Source organism: Electrophorus electricus, chromosome 6, assembly GCF_041902795.1.
Source record: "Electrophorus electricus isolate QZ-2024a chromosome 6, ASM4190279v1, whole genome shotgun sequence".
NCBI lineage: Eukaryota > Metazoa > Chordata > Actinopteri > Gymnotiformes > Gymnotidae > Electrophorus > Electrophorus electricus.
This window is the reverse complement of record NC_137502.1, coordinates 25,122,056-25,144,223: the sequence shown is the minus strand read 5'-3', so window position 1 is coordinate 25,144,223 and position 22,168 is coordinate 25,122,056. Positions and strand designations below refer to the sequence as shown.

At 45.6% G+C, this 22,168-nt stretch overlaps 1 protein-coding gene across 5 annotated transcripts in view; it reads left to right on the top strand.

Moving 5' to 3' along the window:
* The window catches only part of kcnab1a (potassium voltage-gated channel subfamily A regulatory beta subunit 1a), a 100,758-nt gene that overhangs the window by 8,709 nt on the left and 69,881 nt on the right, over positions 1-22,168 (top strand). The window contains exon 2 of one of the 5 annotated variants that reach the window (XM_081716099.1): positions 5,127-5,621. The exons of 3 other annotated variants lie outside the window; for them this stretch is intronic. In XM_081716099.1, coding sequence (XP_081572225.1) covers positions 5,368-5,621 — 254 coding nt within the window. In that variant the 5' untranslated portion in view covers positions 5,127-5,367. Of the gene's footprint in view, positions 1-5,126; positions 5,622-15,549; positions 16,129-22,168 lie in introns of those variants that run through there. One more of the 5 variants, XM_035525806.2, reaches the window with a different exon arrangement.

Genomic DNA, 22,168 nt, shown 5'->3' with positions numbered 1-22,168 from the left:
CGCCTATGGGTTATCAATGGGTTATTTTTGTAACTTCACGAGAAAGATCATCTTCCCTGGCTACATATAGATTTTGGAAAATAATTCAAAAGCTTCTTGAATTTCATGTATATTTCATGTATCTTTTTAATCAATTTTGCTCTTGGATCCCTAATTCTATGAACTGTGTTTTGTGCTTTTATCAGTTTCCGTGCCTGGATTTTACATAAAGTAATATCCTGTTTCATAGTATCTCTGTTTCAGAAACTATAGGTTTTGCTTGGTTTCTTGTGTTGTCAAGCTTTTCATTTCATGGACCAAACTCAGTTTGTTTTTTTCCTGTTTTGTTTTTGTTTTTGTTTTTTGGGGGGGGCTTCTAGTTCATTTATCTTGTTTTCTAATTCCTCTAATATTTTATTCTTATATGAAGATATTGTTATGATTGTCCCTCCTAAGGGAGCCTTTCCATTATCAATTAAGCCACCTTCATAATGTCTATTAACTTTCTAATGTAGTGACTTAGATTCTTGTTTTTTCTACTAGAAGACTTTGGATTCAAGTGTATGTTTAAATCTTTCATATCAAGAGACATTCTGTTCCTGTTTTACAGGAATTTTTTAATGAAACTAATGCCACTTTCTAGGTATGCATATATATTTAATTGAGTAACAGGATTCCCATCCATGTAATCCACCTAACTAGAATTGAACCATTTATCTTGCTTGAGGTAAGACTAGCAACTCCTCTCCTACCTCCTGATTTTATATGAGGAGAAAAACCAATAGGTGAAGCCCATTCTTTTTTAGAGGGGATTAGGGCTGTGTCCTGGAGGGGACTAGGTCTGTTTCCTTTCAGGGGATTAGGGCTGTGTCCTGGAGGGGATTAGGGCTGTGTCCTGGAGGGGACTAGGTCTGTTTCCTTTCAGGGGATTAGGGCTGTGTCCTGGAGGGGATTAGGGCTGTGTCCTGGAGAGGACGAGGGCTGTGTCCTGGAGGGGACGAGGGCTGTGTCCTGGAGTGGACGAGGGCTGTGTCCTGGAGGGGACTAGGGCTGTGTCCTGGAGGGGATTAGGGCTGTGGCAAGGGCTGTGTGCGAGAGCCGTTCGCTGTGTAGGAGAGCTGTTCACTCGCTGAGTGAGAGCTGTTCACTCGCTGTGTAGGAGAGCTGTTCACTTGCTGTGTAGGAGAGCTGTTCACTCGCTGAGTGAGAGCTGTTCACTTGCTGTGTAGGAGAGCCGTTCACTCGCTGTGTAGGAGAACTGTTCACTCGCTGAGTGAGAGCTGTTCACTCGCTGTGTAGGAGAGCTGTTCACTCGCTGAGTGAGAGCTGTTCACTCGCTGAGTGAGAGCTGTTCACTCGCTGTGTAGGAGAGCTGTTCACTCGCTGAGTGAGAGCTGTTCACTCGCTGTGTAGGAGAGCTGTTCACTCGCTGAGTGAGAGCTGTTCACTCGCTGTGTAGGAGAGCTGTTCACTCGCTGTGTAGGAGAGCCGTTCACTCGCTGTGTAGGAGAGCTGTTCACTCGCTGAGTGAGAGCTGTTCACTCGCTGTGTAGGAGAGCTGTTCACTCGCTGTGTAGGAGAGCTGTTCACTCGCTGAGTAGGAGAGCCGTTCACTCGCTGTGTAGGAGAGCTGTTCACTCGCTGAGTGAGAGCTGTTCACTCGCTGAGTGAGAGCTGTTCACTCGCTGTGTAGGAGAGCTGTTCACTCGCTGAGTGAGAGCTGTTCTTTGTGTTGCGAGTGCTGTTCACTGTATTTTCTTTGTTTGTATTTTTTTGTTTCCATTCCAATCTGCCATTCTTTGCCCCACTTGCCGGTTCAGGTAGTACTGAGAAATGTTTTTATTTGATGATTTATCAGAGGGAAATAATTGTCTTTTTTCAGAGGCGCTGTTATTTTAGGTTGCCGTTCAGGGTAATGATGTCGCTGAAATCCCCCACAGGGCTTCTTTTCATTTTTTACTTCATTTTTTCCTCCCTTCTCTCATGCATCGGGTCACTTAAAGCCCTTTAGACCAAAGTAGTCTGTAACTGCATTACTGATCACTCAGTAGCCCATTATGTTGAATTACTATTAACATTATTATACATGCTAGACACAGAGAGTGCAGAGAGTGTGTGTGTGTGTGTGCGTGTGTGCGTGCCAGCCATATTCGCTGTCATTGTCAGAACTGTCTGTTACACACACTCATGATATCATGTTCTTTGGCGGGAAACATATGGGGTGGTCAAGAAGGTCTCGGGGGTCAGAGGGCGAAGACTCAGTGATGGTCTTGTTTCTCATGTGTAAAGTTCTGTCTGTGAAGTTCTGTGTGTTCTACAGCTCCCATACATATAGCATGACATGTAGCTCATGTCTTTCCTCACTGACAGTCAAGCAAGAGGGGGAATATGAGAGAAGGTCACCACGGCCTGCTAGCATGTCTTGGCAGTGAGGTGACACGCTAGTGTTTGTATATGTTGTTTGCTTGCTCCACCTGTATCGCTCTTGTTGGTGGACTGACAGGCTCACCTGGCCGACAACCCGGGCAACGTGTCCGCACCCGTATCGCTGGGCCAGGGACTGACCTACCGCTGCTTAGGTTTCTCACCTGCGGACTCCTGCTCCAGGCTCCGGTGTCTTCTCCCTCTCTGTTTTCCGATCCGGCGTCTTTCCATCCTGCTGACCAGCTCCAAACCTGGAGCTGGCAGCTCCCTAAACCCCTCTCATGTGTGCTGGGCCCTGTGCGTCTGCCTGCGAAGATAACCGTTACCGCCGTTAACTGCTCACAGGTAACCGTCACGGCCGTGAATTATTCAGCCTGGACGACAGCAGTCATACTTGGGAAAGTGACACATGAGCAAAGGTTCAGATGGGGCAGAAAATAGGTAAGGTGCTGCATTTCATTCTGGAGTTACTGTTTATTTGCACAGCTGCTATAGGTGGCACACTCTCCTTTGGTTCTGTGGCTGATTCTTTCCCACTGCTCCATATGATGGATCTTTTCTTTAATTCTATTTGTGCTATGCTTACTTGCATCACATGTTCATCACATGTTGAACAGGCGTGTGCTCTGGGTTTTAGTCTGGTTTTTGGTTTTGTTTTGTTTTTTTCAGTTAAAATGGCTATTAAGAACAAGTTATGAATGTTTCCATGTCAAGCAGAGACCACTTGACAGAAAACTACACAGCTTCAAAGGCTAAGTGTTATATTAAATCCATCAGTCTTTAATTTGTCCACACTACTGCCAACTTTGCTCTTCCATCCTTCAAGCCTTAAAATCGACATTGATTGACTGACATTGTTTCCTTCAGAGGGGCCCATATTTCACACAAGCAAGTACACAAAACATACCCCCCGCTTCCGTGAACATTTTGTTCTCATGCATCTAAAATCACTAAAGGAGATATTTCTGAAGAGATGAGAGATGAGATCCACTTGTATAAGGAAGGAGAAACAGGAAATTGTTTAAAAAAAACAGGACATGGTACTGTTTCAGATTTATACAGTCTTGTAAGTGATCTGCAAAGGAGTTTAGAAACACAATCAGAATCCCTTATTTGCCAAGTACGAGGTGTACAAGGAATTTCTCTTGATGCTGGGGTCAGCATTAAATGTTTCATTCCACTGTTTATTTTAAAACAGTGGAATTAAACACCAGTGATTTTACAGCTGGGTATATTCATGGTCACTGATATTGGCTTCATTTTGAAGCAAGCGTCATCCAGAACGAGCATCATTATGATAATGATTACTATTATGATAACAAGTATTATTATGATTATGACAGTCTGTAGTCCGCTGGAATCACTGAACACACCGGCGTGATTAAACCACGTCACATCATAAAAACACAGTCTGGCTGTACAGTGCTATCACCTTGCATCAAAAGTGCTGGCTTGAAACCTCATTCTAGTGTTTGTGTTTTTTATAGTGAAACAAACACCATTTTTCAAATCTGATTTTATGTGTCTGTGTGTTTTTCTGGGTCCAATATGTTGATAAAATATGTAAAAGTGAAAAAATCTACATCTAGTATATAGGTGATGTTGTCCTGAAAAAAAAGATTCCAAACATTGGCATAGTAAACAATATTTAAGGTGTTATATAAAGGCAAAATCAGAACTATGCAAAAACACCCAAAATACCCGAAGATTCCTCAGTGTTAGTTATGCAAAAGTTTGAGACACCCAGACAGAGATGCCATTACACAAGACCCCTTCCCTCCCTGCCTGTATCTAAATCTCTTTATTAGATTATGAATTCATTTTTATTTTGTATGCAAGCAAGTTGCAAACGTGTGTGTGTGTGTGTGTGTGTGTGTGTGTGTGTGTGTGTGTGTGTGTGTGTGTGTGTGTGTGTGTGTGTGTTGGGAAGGATAATTACTAACAGGACCTTTCCACAGTCAGTCATCAGTTCTTTATGCTGGTGCAGCTGTTGTGTCACCTCCCTCAGTGTAAGAGCATGAAATCTCCTCCCTCTGTGTTCACATGCAAGAGCTCTAAGGCCACCAAACCTTATTATACACTACTTTAGAGGGTTGCTGGTGGAGACTCTTAACTGGACCAGTAAGGGAGGTCCAAGCTGGAAAACATAACCTGTCATCTGTGTCCTTACACTACAAGTTAAGGTACTCAGGACATTTAAACTGAGATTGTTTGGCTTGTTCAGTCCTTGTGAGATTCCTCTGGACTTTCCATGGGAGCTCCCATGAGCTGACTATTTTATGAGCACGCCTGAGTTGCCGGTGCTCAGGGCTGCGTGCGCATGCCCTTATTAACCCAACCCGGACACACTCTTCCCTGAGTGAGCACAGTTGTTATGGACGTGCCCATACCTTAGCGTAGCAAGGGTTTAGTGGACGGTGTGAGAACAGCAGCAGTTGTCGCTGTGGCAGTGTAGAACGCCGGCTCATGTGACCTGAGGAATGGTGCAGAGGTCCTGAGGCTGGTGGGCACGTGGACCTGCAGTTTGATATAGAAAGACACACACTGAGCTTTTAAGCAGCTTTAACTTGTGCGTGTGCGTACGTCTTGGTAACTGAGATGGCGTTGGTGCCCCTGTGACCCTGTGAAAGAGTTTATGAGGTGGGGAATCCTGTTCGCGTTTGGGTGACGGGGCTCCTTCAGCAGCGGCGTTTGCACCCTCTCTCCCACACTTCCACCCCCAGGTCCCAGCAGTGTCCTGCATGCTGCCCTGGTCTGCAGGCAGATCCGGTTTCAGCCTGAGGACAAGAGGAGGCTATAAGAGAGGCTCAGAGCGAAGATCAGACACCGGTCCGAGAGGAACGGCAGCAGAGGGAGACGGCGCATCGGTGGAAGAGCAAACGCACCAAAGACTTTGTGTCTTGGCCCGACTGACTGCTCCTAGCCTGCGCTAACTTAGGTGGGCTGCTGGTTTCCTTGCCAGCCATGATCACGACTCCGAGCAGCTCGGTGGGCCGCGGGCCCCCCGACGAAGCGGCAAGGTCCCGCAGGCAGTCGCAGAGGTGCCAGCGCGGGAGCCAGGACGCCGGGCGAGAAGGCCGACGCCACAGCCAGCAGGCGGCGCTGATGCGTATGCGCAAGGCGGCGCTGATCAGGGAGATGGAGACCAGCCTGTACCTGAAGCTGTATGGCCGGGACAGGGAGAACAGCGTGGCCTTCCAGACCGGAATGCCCTACCGGTGAGCTGACGCATACGAGAACGCAGCCGCAGTGATGACTGACTGTAGGTGTTAATGTGACGGTGGGAATGTATGTAGCGGTGGGGTGGCGCGTGGTCACGTTGGGACAGCCAAGGTGCTTTTGGCAAGCCTCATGGTGATGATGAAAGTTTATGAGCTTCGCTTTATAAGTTTTGGCTATAAAGTACAGGTTCATGGTAGTGGAGCCCAGAGATGCTCTACACCACTGAGCTGAGGACACTATGACCACTGGGTCCAATTAAACATTGTCTCTTTCAGGGGACTTTATTCTTGTAGTTCTTTAAATTTAAAGTTGCAGGCAAGAAAGGGGCAAGGCTGATTTAGGATCAGGTTCATTCCGTCCATGTAATTGTATTATTAAAAATGTAAAAGGCAAAAGCTGTTTATAGATCTGTGCTGTTAATCTGACAATATGGCCCCTAGTCTTTAGGTGGCTATGTTTTAGTACTAATGTCTGTTCTCTCTGGTAAAGTAGAATCTTAAACCCTGAGCTCCACTTGTACGCTAGCGTTCTCGACCAGGTGTCTCAGATCGCCCCAGCTCTCTCCCCAATATGATTCAGTTCAGTTTCAGTTCAAGGTATTGCCAATGTTTGAAAATATATTATAGTTGAAAGAACAATACAGCAACTAATAAATCGTTAAAGAAAATGACATTAAAATTGGATTAAACTCGAGCGCATTAAGCATTGTAAGAGAAGAGAGGAAAGAAATCATAAGTGAGTAAAGGATAAAGTAAAGCAGTAGGGTGTTCTAGCAACACAGGGGGGTATTTTTATTTTTGCACACATGTGAGTGTGTGTGTGGGTGTGTTTGTGTGTGTGTCTGTATCTTCTCAGGGTCCCTGATGTCAGGTATTGTGGAGGTATTTTGCTGGTAATGTACAGCACTCTTTGTGTTTCAACATCAGATGTGGTCATTTCAGAATATTTGAGATGCTGTTTAATCTGGGACATTTAACATTAAGTTGCTCTTTTGCAGCCAGGATTTCTTGTGTCTGCGTGTCTCTATAGCCAGACAGTGCTCTACAGGTCTGTACTTTCTCAAGGCAGTTTTTCATCAGTAACTGTGCTCAGGTAGTCTGTCATGGTGTACTGTCTTTTAACAGATAACAGATAATCCTGCATTATACTTTGTGATTTATTGAGTTTCCCAATAAATTACATATTTTTGTCTTAGTAATGCAGTTTGGTTCATTCTGATCAGTTTTGCTGATTCTGTCTGGTCCAGAACCTTTGTGGTGTTACTGTTAGTGAGTCTGAGGAACTGTGACTCAGGACCACCTGAGTGAGGTGTTAGTGTGTGTTAGTGAGTCTGAGGAAAAGTGACTCAGGACCAGCTGAGTGAGGTGTTAGTGAGTCTGAGGAACAGTGACTCAGGACCAGCTGAGTGAGGTGTTAATGAGTGTTAGTGAGTCTGAGGAACTGTGACTCAGGACCATCTGAGTGAGGTGTTAGTGTGTTAGTGAGTCTGAGGAACTGTGACTCAGGACCACCTGAGTGAGGTGTTAGTGTGTGTTAGTGAGTCTGAGGAACTGTGACTCAGGACCAGCTGAGTGAGCTGTTCGTGTGTGTTAGTGAGTCTGAGGAACTGTGACTCGGGACCATCTGAGTGAGGTGTTCATGTGTGTTAGTGAGTCTGAGGAACAGTGAGGGGAGTTTGCAATAGTTGATCACTGCTTGGTTAAAACTTCCCAAGAGCTGATTTTGATGCCTATATAATTATAGATGGAATAATGTCCTCTGTCTGCCTGTCTGTCTGCCTGTCTGTCTGCCTGTCTGTCTGTCTGTCTGAGAGGTATGGATAATAGGATTAGCCTTATGAAATCTGAGCGTGACCCTTAATTTTAAAGAGTGGCCCATGCATTGCAGATATTTTCACCTGTCCTCATGCCCATGTCACGGACGCATCCCCACTCCCACCGCTTCCTTGTGTGCCTTGTCTCTTCACAAATGCAAAGACAGGCAGTTTATTGACAGATGGCATGTATTTTGCCGCCAGCTTGTTTCCACAGGAACCCTTAAAGGTGCAGCGGAGAGGCGGACGGAGGCGATTTGATGTCAGCGTGGCGGTGAGAGGTGATCGTGTGGGCTGTCCTCCTTGTGCTATCAGGCGATGCAAGTCGTCCTACAGCAAATTCCGGGTCACTCTGTACTCTGTACAGTTGACGCTCTCATCCCTTCCCCTGGAAGGACTCTGATCCGTATTTCCTAATCTTCCCTGCAAGAAGGGATGCGTGTCTAATTACGCAGCACTTGATCTCTACTGCTGCTTTACCTCTCGCGTTGCCTCCAGCAGCTCCAGCAGGGGGCTTTTCCAAAGCCTGGTTCTGCTCCAGCGAGGCTAAAGCAGGCTGCTGCTGTCAGACCAGACGCACGGGCCTGATGCGGTCCCCAGCGTGGACTATGACTGATCTGGAGCTTGTTCCTCCTGCTACTCTCTCATACCTGTCCATGTGGATCAGGATAACGAGGTGATTGATAGGGGTTGTCTGCAGAGATGGCAGGGATTTGTACAAGAAGTGCGAGTCCTTTGCCAAGATTTTTTATTCCACCGTGCGAAAATTACACACAGGCAAACTTTAAAGCTCTACTGAAGCTTTAGTTACGTTTTATAACTTAATAATTTCTTAACTGGACAAACTAAACCGACTTAGAAATAATTATTTTGCTGATATTGACCTTTTAGTTCAACTCTGTCCACAACTAAAAACACACTCCTCATTAATACCAGACATGCCTTCTCTCACACCTCTCCACCATCAGGTTGAGTAGATACAAAGACATTTACTGATTCTATACAGGCAGGAGCTGTCAATGGATGTCAGTGTATGTCAGCCACTCACACTCTAATAGCCTCCATCTAGCACATCCATCAGATATGTTACCCTCTAAATCTCCGTCCCCTTCATCTTACACAAAATGCTGCAGCTAGAGAGTTTTGGTCCCCACCAGACTTTCTACCTTTAAAACTTCCACTCAATCTACCACCACTTCTCATTCATCTTGGTCAGGCTTTTTTGTTTGTTTGTTTTTTGTGCTCACATTCTGATATATATATATATCCCAAAGATTCTCAATGGGGTTCAGGTCTGTGTGAAAATGATGTCTCATGCTCCCTGAACAACTCTTTCACAATTTGAGCCCGATGAATCCTGGCATTGTCATCTTGGAATATGCCCGTGCCATCAGGGGAAAAAAAATGGGTTGATGGAATAACCTGGTCGTTCAGTATATTCAGGTAGTCAGCTGACCTCATTCTTTGGGCACATAACATTGCTGAACCTAGACCTGACCAACTGCAGCAACCCCAGATCATAGCACTGCCTCCACAGGCTTGTACGGTAGGCATCAGGCATGATGGGTGCATCACTTCAGCCGCCTCTCTTCTTACCCTGAAGGGCCCATTACTCTGGAACAGGGTAAATCTGGACTCATCAGACCACATGACCTTCTTCCATTGCTCCAGAGTCCAATCTTTATGCTCCCTAGCAAATTGAAGCCATTTTTGCTGGTTAGCCTCACTGACAAGTGGTTTTCTTAAGGCTACACAGCTGTTTAATCTCAATCCCTTCGCATTGTGCGTGTGGAAATGCTCTTACTTTCACTATTAAACATATCCCTGAGTTCTACTGTTGTTTTTCTATGATTTGATTTCACCACACCTTTAAGTGATCACCAATCACGTCATTCAAGATTATTTTCCGACCACATTCCTTCCTCAAAGATAACGTTTTCCCACTGTCTTTCCACTTTTTAATAATGTGTTGGACAGTACTTAACCAGATTTTAGTAGTTTCAGCAATCTCCTTAGATGATTTCTCTGCTTGATGCATGCCAATAATTTGAACCTTCTTTTCCACAACCACAGGATGTCTTTCGACATGGTTGTTTAACAAATGAGAAGCGACTCACTGCATCAATTAGGGTTAAATAACTTGTTGCCAGCTGAAGCATAATCACCCATGCAGTAATTATCCAATGGGAGGCTCTTACCTATTAAATCCAGGTGGTGACCTTTTTTTTGGCCAGGCAGTGTGTGTGTGTGTGTGTGTGTGTGTGTGTGTGTGTGTGTGTGTGTGTGTGTGTGTGTGTGTGTGTATATATATATATATATATATTGCTTTATGTGAAGATGATTCAGGTGAGTAAGTGCAGTGTACTGCAGTGTACTGAGATTTGTAGTGAAGTACACAGGGTTTCAGGAATCAGGACATTTCAGACAGAGGTCCTCCATCAGCTGTGCCAGCAAAGTACAAGAAGCACTTTGCTTGCACAGCTGATAAATGACCTCTGTCCAAAACATCTTGTTTTCATATTTCATATCTTCTCAGATTTATACAGGGGTGCAGCAATTCATAATGCTGCACATCAGATATAGATGTATCACCTTGGGAAGGTGTTTGTCAAAAAAGAAATTAAACTTTACAAATACAGTTTATTAAAATAAGAGTGACTTAAAAAGTGCTTCGTCATTTACTCATAGAACACCTCCTAGCCAGTACAGTAATCAACCCTGCTACAAACCCCTCTATGTCTGATTTGGTCAGGAAATCTCTGATCTTGCTGTTGTTCTTAAGGTGATAAAACGCTGATTTAGTAACTGATTTGATGTAACTGCAAAAGCTGAGGTCAGTCTATTAGTATGCCAAGGCTATGAGCTAGTTCTTGAGATTCTAGGGTTATCGGGTCCAAAAAGGCAGCTATCCTGCACCTCTCACTGCTGTTGCCAATATAACAATATCAGTTTTATCTTTACTCACCGGCAGAAAGTTTTCTACCATCCGGTTAGTGATGCGCTCAAGGCACTTATGAAGAGAGTTGTGGGGACTGTCAGGGCAGAGGTATAAATTAATTTGAGTGCATAGCTGTGGTAAAGTAACCCCAAATCTGGTACGATTTGGCCAAGAGGACGCATGTATAAACAACGGCCAAAGAAACCTGGGGGACACCACACATCACTGGCACTCTTTCAGTAACACTATTTTCTATCACAACAGGTATGACTGGACCTTTTTACGAGTCCAACCCACTTCTTAAGTCTGTCTATAAAGATGGTTTGGTCTATGGTATCAAAAGCTGCACTGAGATGGAATAGCAGCAAAACTGATACCTTTCCAGAGTCTGTATTTAAATGAATGTCAGTAATTACCTTAATTTGAACAGTTTGCTGAACTCCTAACTGAAATAGATAGAAAACCAGTAAGTTGCTTGAAAACGATTTCCTCTGTGATTTTCTCAATGATGGATAGGTACCAGGCTCACTGCTGGATGATGACATGCTAATAATTTGCCTGATATTGAGAATTTTAGTGAGAATCCTTAGTGAAAAAGGACAAAAGTCATCACATCATTCAGGTGACACTAATTCAGGGGCCATTTGTGTTGGCACATGTGTTCGTTTGCCAGCTACTGTGAAGAGCAATCCACTACTGTTAACGTTATTGTCAGTAATGCTGGAGGAAAAAAAGATCGTCTTGTTTTGGTCGATAGCATATCATGAAATTTTCTTTGTGAACCAGATCTTTTGTCTTTTGAAACCTGTTCCCACACCTCCACCTTTCTGGCTGGTGCTAGAAATAATTACAAATTTCAAGTTTGGTGTTGCTAAGCTATTTAATACAGTTGTCACACCACATTCGTTTAACCATTGTTAAAAGCACAAAGTCGTGCCCAAGGGGCTACAATAAAATAATTAAATGAGATTTGTTTGTGAATGGTCTCATATTGAGAAGGGCTAGCTTAGTAATGCGTTCTTTGCTTCAAAGGCTGTGGCTCACATCTTACATACTGCAGGGTGGACACATTTACAGTATCTGATGTGTTCTTCCTGTTTTGGTTGAGCACTGGAAAGGGACAGGCATGCTGGGTCCGAGCTTCTTTTGAAAATGCACTTTAGAAGCAGAGGCCAGAAGAATATCGATGTGACACACTATTTGAGAAAGGGGTGTCTTCATCCAAGACAGCGGATGATGGTGGGTGGGTCCGCAGTTGGCGATGGGTCCTACGGTGGAGGAGCTGGTCTCCGTCTTTGAGCCACATGTGGTGGAGGAACCTGGCGTTTGTCTTAGAGAGAAGGTCTGAGGGCGGAGGGGAGGGTCCAAAGCATGGAGGTGCAGACGATGCAGTAGATGAGGGCGGAGGAGGAGCTGGGAGCTGACTTTACGCCGCCCCCCCCGAGGGCCGGCCGACAGGGAAATCATCAGCCTCATCCCAGCCGGCGCCAGCTTCTCCACTGTTGCTGGGAGGTTCAGGTTTGGTGAGGAGGCAGTGGAGATGGAGGACAGTGTGGAGTCATCATAGCGGTCATGGTGTCCCCATAGGCATACAAGCTCGGTCATGGTCGTGGCTCTCGTCCACTGTCTGCAGCTCCATTAGGGCATCTACGGTGGGGGCTGTCTCTGGAGCACTGAAATCTGCTGATGCACAGGAGTCTTTGGCTGTTTGTGCCAATGCGCTACCGCTAATGGGGGTGGAGAACTTGCACACTGAGAAAATGAAGTTCTCTGTCAGAGTTCTGGCAGCCTTCTTGTTTGTGTGCAGTGCAGCTTGTCTAATAGATTCTCTCTTCTCAAAAATACACGTTAAAGTTGCCAAAAGAGTTCAGCCCGTTTGACCTACAGCTTTTGTGTAGTTTAATTTAAGTATCCTTGAGGATATATTGGTTCTTTATGCAGGCAGAGAACCACTGATAAATGTTTGAATGTTAAACTTGCTAATTGTGTTGATGAGATTATTAAAAGTCCCTTTTTTAATAACTCAAACTCCTGCTTTCCCATGCCGTTCTTGCCGATGTGCACAATAAGCCGCTTCATTGTGGTGTAGTCATTCAGTATTGTTGGCAGCTTTTATTTAACTTGGAGACTTTGATGTTCTTCTCAAATTGAACCGAGTTTCTGATATTTTACCCCACTGACAGAGTCGTTCCCGATGAGGAGGGTGTCAGCTGTGTCCATAGACTGATTCCCTGTGGCTCTGCTGGGGCGTTCAGGCTGGCTGGCACTTCATGTGTTAATTTCATTGCTTTTTTGATGCTCTTGCAGTGGTTCAAATCTGCAAATGAAGCGATTTTGTTTTGGGCTCTGACACTCTGACACCCATCACCATGTACAGGAACGCTGGCTCTTAAACTCAGATAACTAGCTCCAAAACCTCATGTCCAGCACTGTCAGTTTCTGTTGAAAACAGTAACAATTTTGACAGCACATGTGATACATTTGCCGATCTGTTTCTTTTGGTATCCAACAGGAACCTTTCCTGCTCCTGTATCTGTAGCACTAATCTTAAAACTATGAAAATCACAGAGATACATGACCAATTTTGGCCTCATGGATCTCCTGGCTTGTTTGTAAATAACAAGTGGAGACACTGTAGCTTGAAACATGACCTCTGAAAATAAGCAAACCAGAAAAGGAGCAGAGCTAAGTGGAGGAGCGTCTGAAGAGCGAGGAAGCAGGAAGGAAAGAATAACCACAGTCTGAAATGTCGTTTATCTGTAAGCCTTGTATAGCACACACCACTCTCTACTTCTCACAGCTGTCTTAAGTATATATATATTCCCCACTCACACTCTGAAGTCATCATCAGAAGGCCAGCTGGTGTCTCAAGGATAACCGAAAACTCTTTTGAATGAGAAGTGCTTTAATAGATCGAACTGGTAATAGTGAGAAGACTAGAATGTGATAACAGGCTGTACCTTCTAGAACATTAGAATCCAAGTGTCATGGTCAGTGTCCTGACCATGGTCAGTGTACAGACAGCAGGCTGACGTCTGTACAATTGCATTAATTTCCATTATATTTCTGTTTATTTTTGAGCAGTTTCCTTCATGCTGTGTTCAGGGTTTGTCAGTGTGGGTGGTTTGTTTGATTAACAAGTATGTGCGCGCATGTGCGTCTGTGTCTGTGTGTGTGTGTGTGTGTGTGTGTGTGTGTGTGTGTGTGTGTGTGTGTGTGTGTGTGTGTGTGTGTGTGTGTGTGTGTGTGTGTAAAGAGAAAATCAGATATGTAAATCAGATATGGCTCTTTCAGAAGATTTTCTCTTCCAGTCAAGTCCTCAGAATATGAATAAGAAGATAAACAGAACAAAAATGAAAGAAAAAAAAAACCAATAGAGGAATTATTACAATATTACAATTATGATTTGCCGTAACAGGCCTTGATATGTCTTTGGTTAATTGGGTGTCTGACCCTTTTTGTTCTCCGGTGATGTGGTGTGATCAGCTTCAGACGAGCTCTTTTAAAATGTGCAGTGGTTTTGTGGGCCACTGTGCTGGAGGCCATGACCCAGAAACTCTTCTGTTGAGACAACGCAGGGAAGTGCCTCCCGCACTGCATGAAATTGTCCCGGGCTGTAGGGAGGAGGGAACACCGCTGCTGGGCTTACGTGATGCCAAAACGTACGGCTACTAATATGTTTGAATATTAATCCTACCCGGACTTTTCTTTTCGAAAATATGGTTATCTATGTAATTTCAGGTTAGCAACGCTAATTTAAACTCATTCTTCCGGAGTGAGTGTGTGTGTGTGTGTGTGTGTGTGTGTGTGTGTGTGTGTGTGTGTGTGCTGGGCCTCATACAGATAATACTTTGTAGTCACCTCTTTCCCTTTTGCAACTTTAATCTCCCTTCACCTGCTGCCTTTCGCACGTCCTGTGCTCTGAAAAACGTCCGCGCGGAGCCTTACTCAGCCAAACTCGGACGCGCAAACGCGCGAGTTCTTCACTTTGTGTGCTTGACACCCGACTCTGCTCGTGTTTACGTGACATGTGCGAACAAGACCTTGCTGCAATGTGTCATCTTTCTGATGGGGGAAACAAGATGAAGGATCACAAAAACCCAGCCAGTAGCAATGTGTCTGTAACGCACTGATCAGTAGCGTGCATCCAGTAGTAATGCGTCTAATGCGCTAGCTGCCAGCGCACGGGTCTCACCTGAACGGTATGTAGGAAACGTGCGCAGCAGCGTTATTTCTGCTCAGTCGAGGTCAGTCACGATCGCCACACCTAGGCACGTTCAGAAGGGAGAGTTCCCGTGCGCTGGCCACTCTGCCGGTAGGAGTAATGGACTTTGGCAGCGGAGCCAGTCTGTGCAAGGCAGAGGCAATTTGTCAGAGGCAGAAAATGAAAAACAGATCTGTATCTGTCAAGCCTTATAGAAAGAGCCCTCCGAGTATGAAAACGTGTCCCTGTCTGTCAGCTAAAAATAACATTAACAAAAGCATTGCTGCAGTCTCAGCTGACGGTACGTGGAAGCTCACATCACTTGTTCCATTTTAACCTCAGATATTGGCCTGTGCACACAGCTGTCCGTCCAGTGTGTGTGTGTGTGTGTGTGTGTGTGTGTGTGTGTGTGTGTGTGTGTGTGTGTGTGTGTTTGTGTGTGTGTGTCTGTCCGTCTGTCTGTGATGTGCTGCACTTTGCACAGGAAAGTGTTAAATGCCTACATTGTATGTGTGTGTGTGTGTGTGTGTGTGTGTGTGTGTAGTATTCCTGTGTTTTGTTTACGTACATCTGACTGTGTGTGAGCCCCTGTGTGCTTGAACATGTTTGTGACAGCTGGAAGCTCTCCATAGTGTGTCAGAGATGAAGGGTGGGGATGGGGGCAGAGGCAGAGGTCTCCCTGTGATGCGCGTTCCTGCTGAGAGTTCTCCATATGGGAAACAATTCCTACATCTCATTCCCACAATACACTGGATTAGACATGATGTAACTACTGGAGTCCCATCACTGGCCAGGGGTCAGAGGTCACAGCGCCTCACATAGGAGGCAGGGAAAAAATTTTGAAAAACGGAAAGTGCGGTGGATGAAAGAGAGGTGGAGCAAGAGAGACAGAGGGGAGAGTGAGAAGGGGAGGGATGGAGAGAGAGAGAGAGAAAGAGAGAGAGAGGGAGGGAAAAAATGTCCCAGATTCTCATAGTGTTTATTGAAGAGTGAAACTGAACCAAGCCAATCTAACCAGGAGGAACTTGTACTTGAAAAGAGGACACACACACAGAGAAAGAGAGAAAGGTTAACTCTGTGGGTACTGTCACCTTAGTGCAATAGTTTCTGGACTTCTGGGGAGAAACAAAAAAGCTGTTTATTCTACTGAGTCCAGAGGACAGTGTGCTTCCTTTAGGGTTTCTTATGTGCCACGGTCAGAAGTGTCGGTGCCAATCGGAGGTTTTTGTGCGGAGGGCCTGTTTGGAGCATCTTCGTGAAGGCACAGGAGGGACCTGCTTCCAGGAGCTCTGAGGGAGCCATGTACCTGTGCAAGGCTCCATGCTCCAACATCCCCAAGCCCAGAATGGGGCAGAAGCCAGCTCTGGATAGAGGGCAGCTCCAGAGCATTGGCCAAGGCTCCGAGGGGAAGAGACGGCCCTCGCAGATGCGCTGGGGTGGCCCCAGGACTAATGCACACCTGGAGCTCAAACACCTGGAGGAGTTTCTCACCACGCATACCCTCTCGCTGCAGGACACGGTGCAAGCCAGAACCGGCATGGCTTACAGGTACACACACGCACGCGTATGTACTAGGCTCACACATGCGCACACAGGTTCATGCATGGTTTCTGGGACTGCTTACCCTATATGAGTTTGGAATAGCTCAATGAACCGTGTGTATTCAATTTCATTTAGTCCTTGATTGGACTTTGTGGTTCAAATCCAAGAAAGACCAATTACGAACTTGTCAGTTTCGCAGCTATAATTTAACACTGTAAAACTGATTTGTAACTACAGAGCTCTTTGTTCAGTTTGTGGAGTTTCTGGGAAACACTGAGTGGGGAGGGAGACGTTTACATTCTAGTGGTGTATGCCTCTCCCACTCTCCCATGTGAGCGCCCTTCTGTTGTTTTGTGCTTCTGTCTGATTGAGAGGAAGAGAAGAAAGAATGTTCTGGTACAGTTGTCGTTTCAGCGAATTGCGTCCCATGTCAACCCCAACACACGAAACAAACTGCTACACCATCCTGGGAAAACTCCACGAGAGATTGTTACATCCTGCTAGTCATAGTTGCTCTAAGTTTTGTCTGTTTGATCTTGTCTGCAGCACATGGTTGAGTGAGTGTGTGTGTGTGTGTTTTGTTTTGTTTTTTTTGCTGCTGGGGGTTCCTTGCCCCCCTGAGTGGCCCAGACGTCTGCTCTCCGTCTCTCTAGAGCTTTGGGTCCTTTTGAACTTGTATGTGGGTCATATCTCTGCAGGCACTTGGAGTTGGGTCTCATTTGTGAGGTGCATAAGCTTCAAATAATATCCCTTCTTTGTGAACAAAGAACGTGACTTTTAATGGCGTTCTCCTGTATGGTGGCGTTCTGATGTGTCCAGACTTTATGTCTCCTGTTCAGTGAAAAATGTTATACTTTGAGGTTATGAAAATGAAAATTGCAGTAAATTGCAGTCTGACTTTAGAAAGTCACTTTCACAAATGATCAGTAACTTTAGTTTGGGTTATTGGGTGTATAATGAATACATATATATGAATACACACACACACACACACACACACACACACACACACACTGAACCCTCCCAATCATGTTATAGGCTGTATATACACACACACACACACACACACACACACACACACACTGAACCCGCCCAATCATGTTATAGGCTGAATACACACACACACACACACACACACTGAACCCACCCAATCATGTTATAGGCTTAATACACACACACACACACACACACACACACACACTGAACCCGCCCAATCATGTTATAGGCTGAATACACACACATACACACATACACACACACACACATACACACACACACACACATACACTGAACCCTCCCAATCATGTTATAGGCTGTATACACACACACATACACCAAAGTCACACAGTGAAAGTTGCATCGCACCACATGACCCTGTGAGCATGGTCACATGAGCCAGTGTCTTTCCAGGCATCTAATCAGTGACCTCAGATGACCCGAGCATAACGATCATCATGGGCTAACCACGCAGATAACCACACAGCCCATGGGCAGGAGGACACAATGACGTCTTTCCGCTGCAAATCGAAGGTCAGCTGCTCGGAGTTCGGTCTCATTTGGCTCAGGAGCAACGTATCAGGCGACCGTGAAAATGCCCCCAGCTCCTGCTGTGTTGCCAAGAGCCGCCATCGCTAGGGAGGGCCAATGTTTGCACGTGGAGGTTCAGGAGAAAGCCTTTTAAAGCGTTGCCACTGCACGCACCATGGCCTTCACTGCTAATGAGAGGCTGGTGGACTTCCCTTATAGGGCTAAGGAAGACCTCATGATTTATGACCATCTGAAGCGAACGCTCGTGATTTATGGCCGTCTGACGTGAAAGCTTTTCCCTGACACCGGAGAAAAATTCTTTTTATATGTTTCTTCCCCCCCAGGCATTATATGTTCATTTCACAGAAATATTTATGCTGAGGTTGTTAATTTATTAACACGCCATTGTTGTTTTTTTATTGTCACTGTAAGTGCTGACCCTAAAGACAATTTATGATCTCATACGGATACTTCTAAAAATGACTACAAAAAAAATGCCACATTTGCTCAGTGAATAGTCTGTTTTTATATTTAGCTGCAGGTTCACTGAAACAGGCAGGGCGTGGAAGGCCAGCGGCTGCTGGGATGGTCTGAGATGTTGTCACTCCTGTTTAATGAAGCCCTGGTGTGTTGTGTGAAGGAAGGTGACCCACTGAATTACGTCTCACTTCAAGTCTACGTGTGGTCCTTGACTTCAGGCTTTGTCTAAACCACGGTAGAGAGTATAATAATGATGATATGCTGTTTTCACAGCTGGTTGTTTGTATTAAAGGCTCTGCAAGATTTCAAGGCAAAGTGTTTTGGTGCATCTCAGGGCAACAGACATTCCGTCTCTGTGACTGTGTGTGTGTGTGTCTCTATCTCTCCCTCCCCTTTTGTCTGTTTATCGATCTTTGAGAATAAGTGTCCAGTATCGACATCGGACTGACTGGGTGGTGCAGTTTCACAAATTGCCCGTTCGCCATCAAACCCTGATCACTTATTCATCTCGGAAAGCTGATGAATGTTTAAGGAGGACTCGTCAGGCATGCTCGTTTAATTCTTAAACACCTGTGCAACCAGAGAGGGAGATCTGGCTGGAGCGGAGCCAGCACCTGGGTCCGTGCACGCGGGGTCACTCCGGGCCCTTGCAGGGTCACTCCGGGCCCTTGCAGGGTCACCCCTGCGCCAGGTCTTTCCGAAAACCCCCGTCGATGACACCATTATGGACTTGAGGCCTGGTTAAGCAGTCTTCAAGATCAACGAGAGTTTACTTCTCTGGAAGGTTCACTGTAGGTCGCCAACATCCTCCAGTCCTGGAGGGCCATAACAGTTTAACATTTCACCCGCACTAGCACACAAGGTCCAGACCAAATCAGTCCTGACTTTGGCAGAGGTGGGAAAACAACTCTGTGCAGTATGGTGGCTGTCCATGTCCAGGACTGGATGTCATGTAACAGCCCGAGAGGCGGAGCCGCCAGTCACATGACTGATTCTCCGCATGGCTCATCAGAGGTGAAGAACAGACCTTTTTGGGGGAAATTTCTCACACAATTGGCATCCCTGTACATGCACCAGAGACATCATTAGACTAGTCTGACATCACCTGCTGGAGGGTCAGTAGTTCTTAGTCCCACAGGCATGGAAACACTGATCACTTTATCCACACGTCGTTTATACACAGTTCAGGTCATTCTTTATTTATCCTCAGTAAGCTGAGTTATGTGTGTCACAAAAAGACTGCGCACACTACAAGATGTCCATGACTGGAATGAGCTGGAATATTACTTATTTGTGTAATAAAACAAGAAGGTAAATATCTATATAGAAATCTAGCTAGTTCTGAAAGCTGTCCTGAATACCAATTCTGTACAGTAACACTTGCTAAAGCTGTTTTCTCATATTTCTGTCTTTCCAATCGTTATCTGTTCCATGACTGTGTATGTGGGACATTGGTTTTCAGAGTAATCTTGCACTGTTGTCTGGCGATGGCGTCGGGTTTTAAACGGGATCATTATTAAACTTTAAATCCAGAGAATATCTCTCTGTCTCTTTCTCACCCCCTGCTGTATGTCGTCAAATCATTTTTACCGCAGCATAGAGTTCATCTCTCAAAAACTGTCAGTCTGTCATTCATCGAGCAGACCAGGTCCAGCATGAGTTCTGTGCTAAAATGTCTGTCACATTTCTTGGCGGTCTGCTTGTATTTGTAGGAGGAGTCCACTGGACAGTGCCTGAACAGGTGAACGGTCCCATCTGTTCCCTTTAGTGACTTCGCTTCAGACACATCAGCACAAGCCGGGCGCGTCAGGACGCTCGTCTGCTGGTAACACTGTTACCAGCCCTGAAACATATCAGCTCACTTCACCGTAAGCTCCGCAGTGCCTCCTTTCACCCGGTTGCCAGGTCCAACCTTCTCACATTCACCGTTCAGAAACATAGCACACTCGGTAACAGTGTTTAATACCACAGAATCGACCATGCGGGTGACCTCACTGCCCTGCCCCCACACACTAATCACCCCAGACATGCGAGGACATCACAGTCATCTGCAGTGTCTGTGTTCTGTCTAAACTGAGAGAGTTTATTGGGCTCGAGGTGCTGATAAGCCCAGGCTATAGTTTGGTTAATTACCTTCTCCCTCACACACACACCACCATCACACACACACACACACACACACACACACATCATCACACACACACACACACACCATCACACACACACACCATCACACACACACACACACACCATCTCACACGCACACACACATTATTCCCTAACACACACCTCCATCACACACACTTGCACACCTCCCTTACACACACACACACACACACACACACACACTTTTCCATATCCATGGAGACTCAAGATCTAGAATGTAAAGCCACATCGGATTTCTGAGTTGAGGAAGGTGGAGATTTCCGTGAAGCATGAGGTGTTCGGGGAAACTTTGCCTTGTTAAGTCACGCTGTGGCTCACAGAGTGGTTTGTAGCTACATAAATGAACACAGAGTGCATGTCTGTATCTGTGAGAGAAGACAGAAGTGTTTTCCCAATAAAACTTTCTCTGTAACAAGTACCGCTTGGAGGTTTATACTTGCATTTACCAGAAGGGGGCAGTGTATAGTTAGTTTTGCTTTGAAAGGTGCTTTGAAGTGGACGGTTTGCTGAACGGATGAGTATATAGAGTCCGAGGTAGTGTAGCAGTGTACGCTGCAGTCAGACTGCAGAAGAAAACACGCACATCTGGTCCTGAAATCTTATGACATGTTATTCAGAGTTTGTGCATCTTTCATGGCTGTTTATACTATCTCCACAAAAAGCATTTGATAGCTCAGGTTGTTGTTATGGAACTACTTTAATACTGGCTATTCTGTATGTGATGTGTCATATCCGTGTCTCTCTCTCTCTCTCTCTCTCTCTCTCTCTCTCTCTCTCTCTCTCTCTCTCTCTCTCTCTCTCTCTCTCTCTCTCCCCACACACACACACACACACACACACACACACACATGCGGGTCATAAATGCTGATTCCAAGCTGGTGGCTGTATTTTACAGTAGGGAGTTTTATTGGCACAATTATACCAGGTAAGTTTTACAAAAGGAAATAATGTGAAACCGAACATGACAATCGTCATGTAACAAAATAGTAAGAAAGGTACTATAGTACTATCTCTCTCTTTCATTTTCTCGCTCTTGTACTCAAGTATAAGATGTGAGTGTGTGTAGTGTGTGTGTGTGTGTGTGTGTGTGTGTGTGTGTGATAAATAGATAGAGAGAGAGAGAGAGAGAGAGAGAGAGAGAGAGAGAGAGAGAGAGATTGAGTGAGTCAGTCCTGCTATTGTGGGATGAAGAGAAGCAAGAGCTTATGCACTTTGAAAGGGGCCTGAGGTCCTTAAGCTATTGTGAGTCAATCAGTGTGCACACACACACACACACACACACACTCACACACACACACACACACACACACACACACACACACACTCACACACACACACACACACACACACACACACACACTCACACACACACACACACACACACACACACTCACACACACACACACACACTCACACAAACAAACACGTTTACAGGATTACTTCTCGTGCTCTTCATGCATTTGTGTGTGTGTATAAACATATTTAAATGCATGCGTGTAGGAACGCATGGGGTGTGGGTGTGAGTCTGTGTGTGGGTGTAAATCTGTGTGTGTGGGTATGTATAAGAGTATCTGAATACACATGACAGCAGGCATGTGCGGTTCTGCTAGAGCTGGCCTGCCTGTGCGGTTCGGTCCAGTTCTGTTGAGGTTCAGTCCACACAGTCCGCTTGCCACGAGGCTCAGCTCCAGTGCTGACGGACCCTCCTGCATTCCCACGCAGAGACCCTGGATGTTGAGCCTCGCTCACATTCCTCACCAGGGTGCAAGTGTGTGCAGATGTGATGTTCCACCACGATTTGGTGTGTGGTGTAATCCAGAGGGGCACACTCTGTGCCTGTCTGAGTCTGAGTCTAGAGACCCGTAGAGAAACC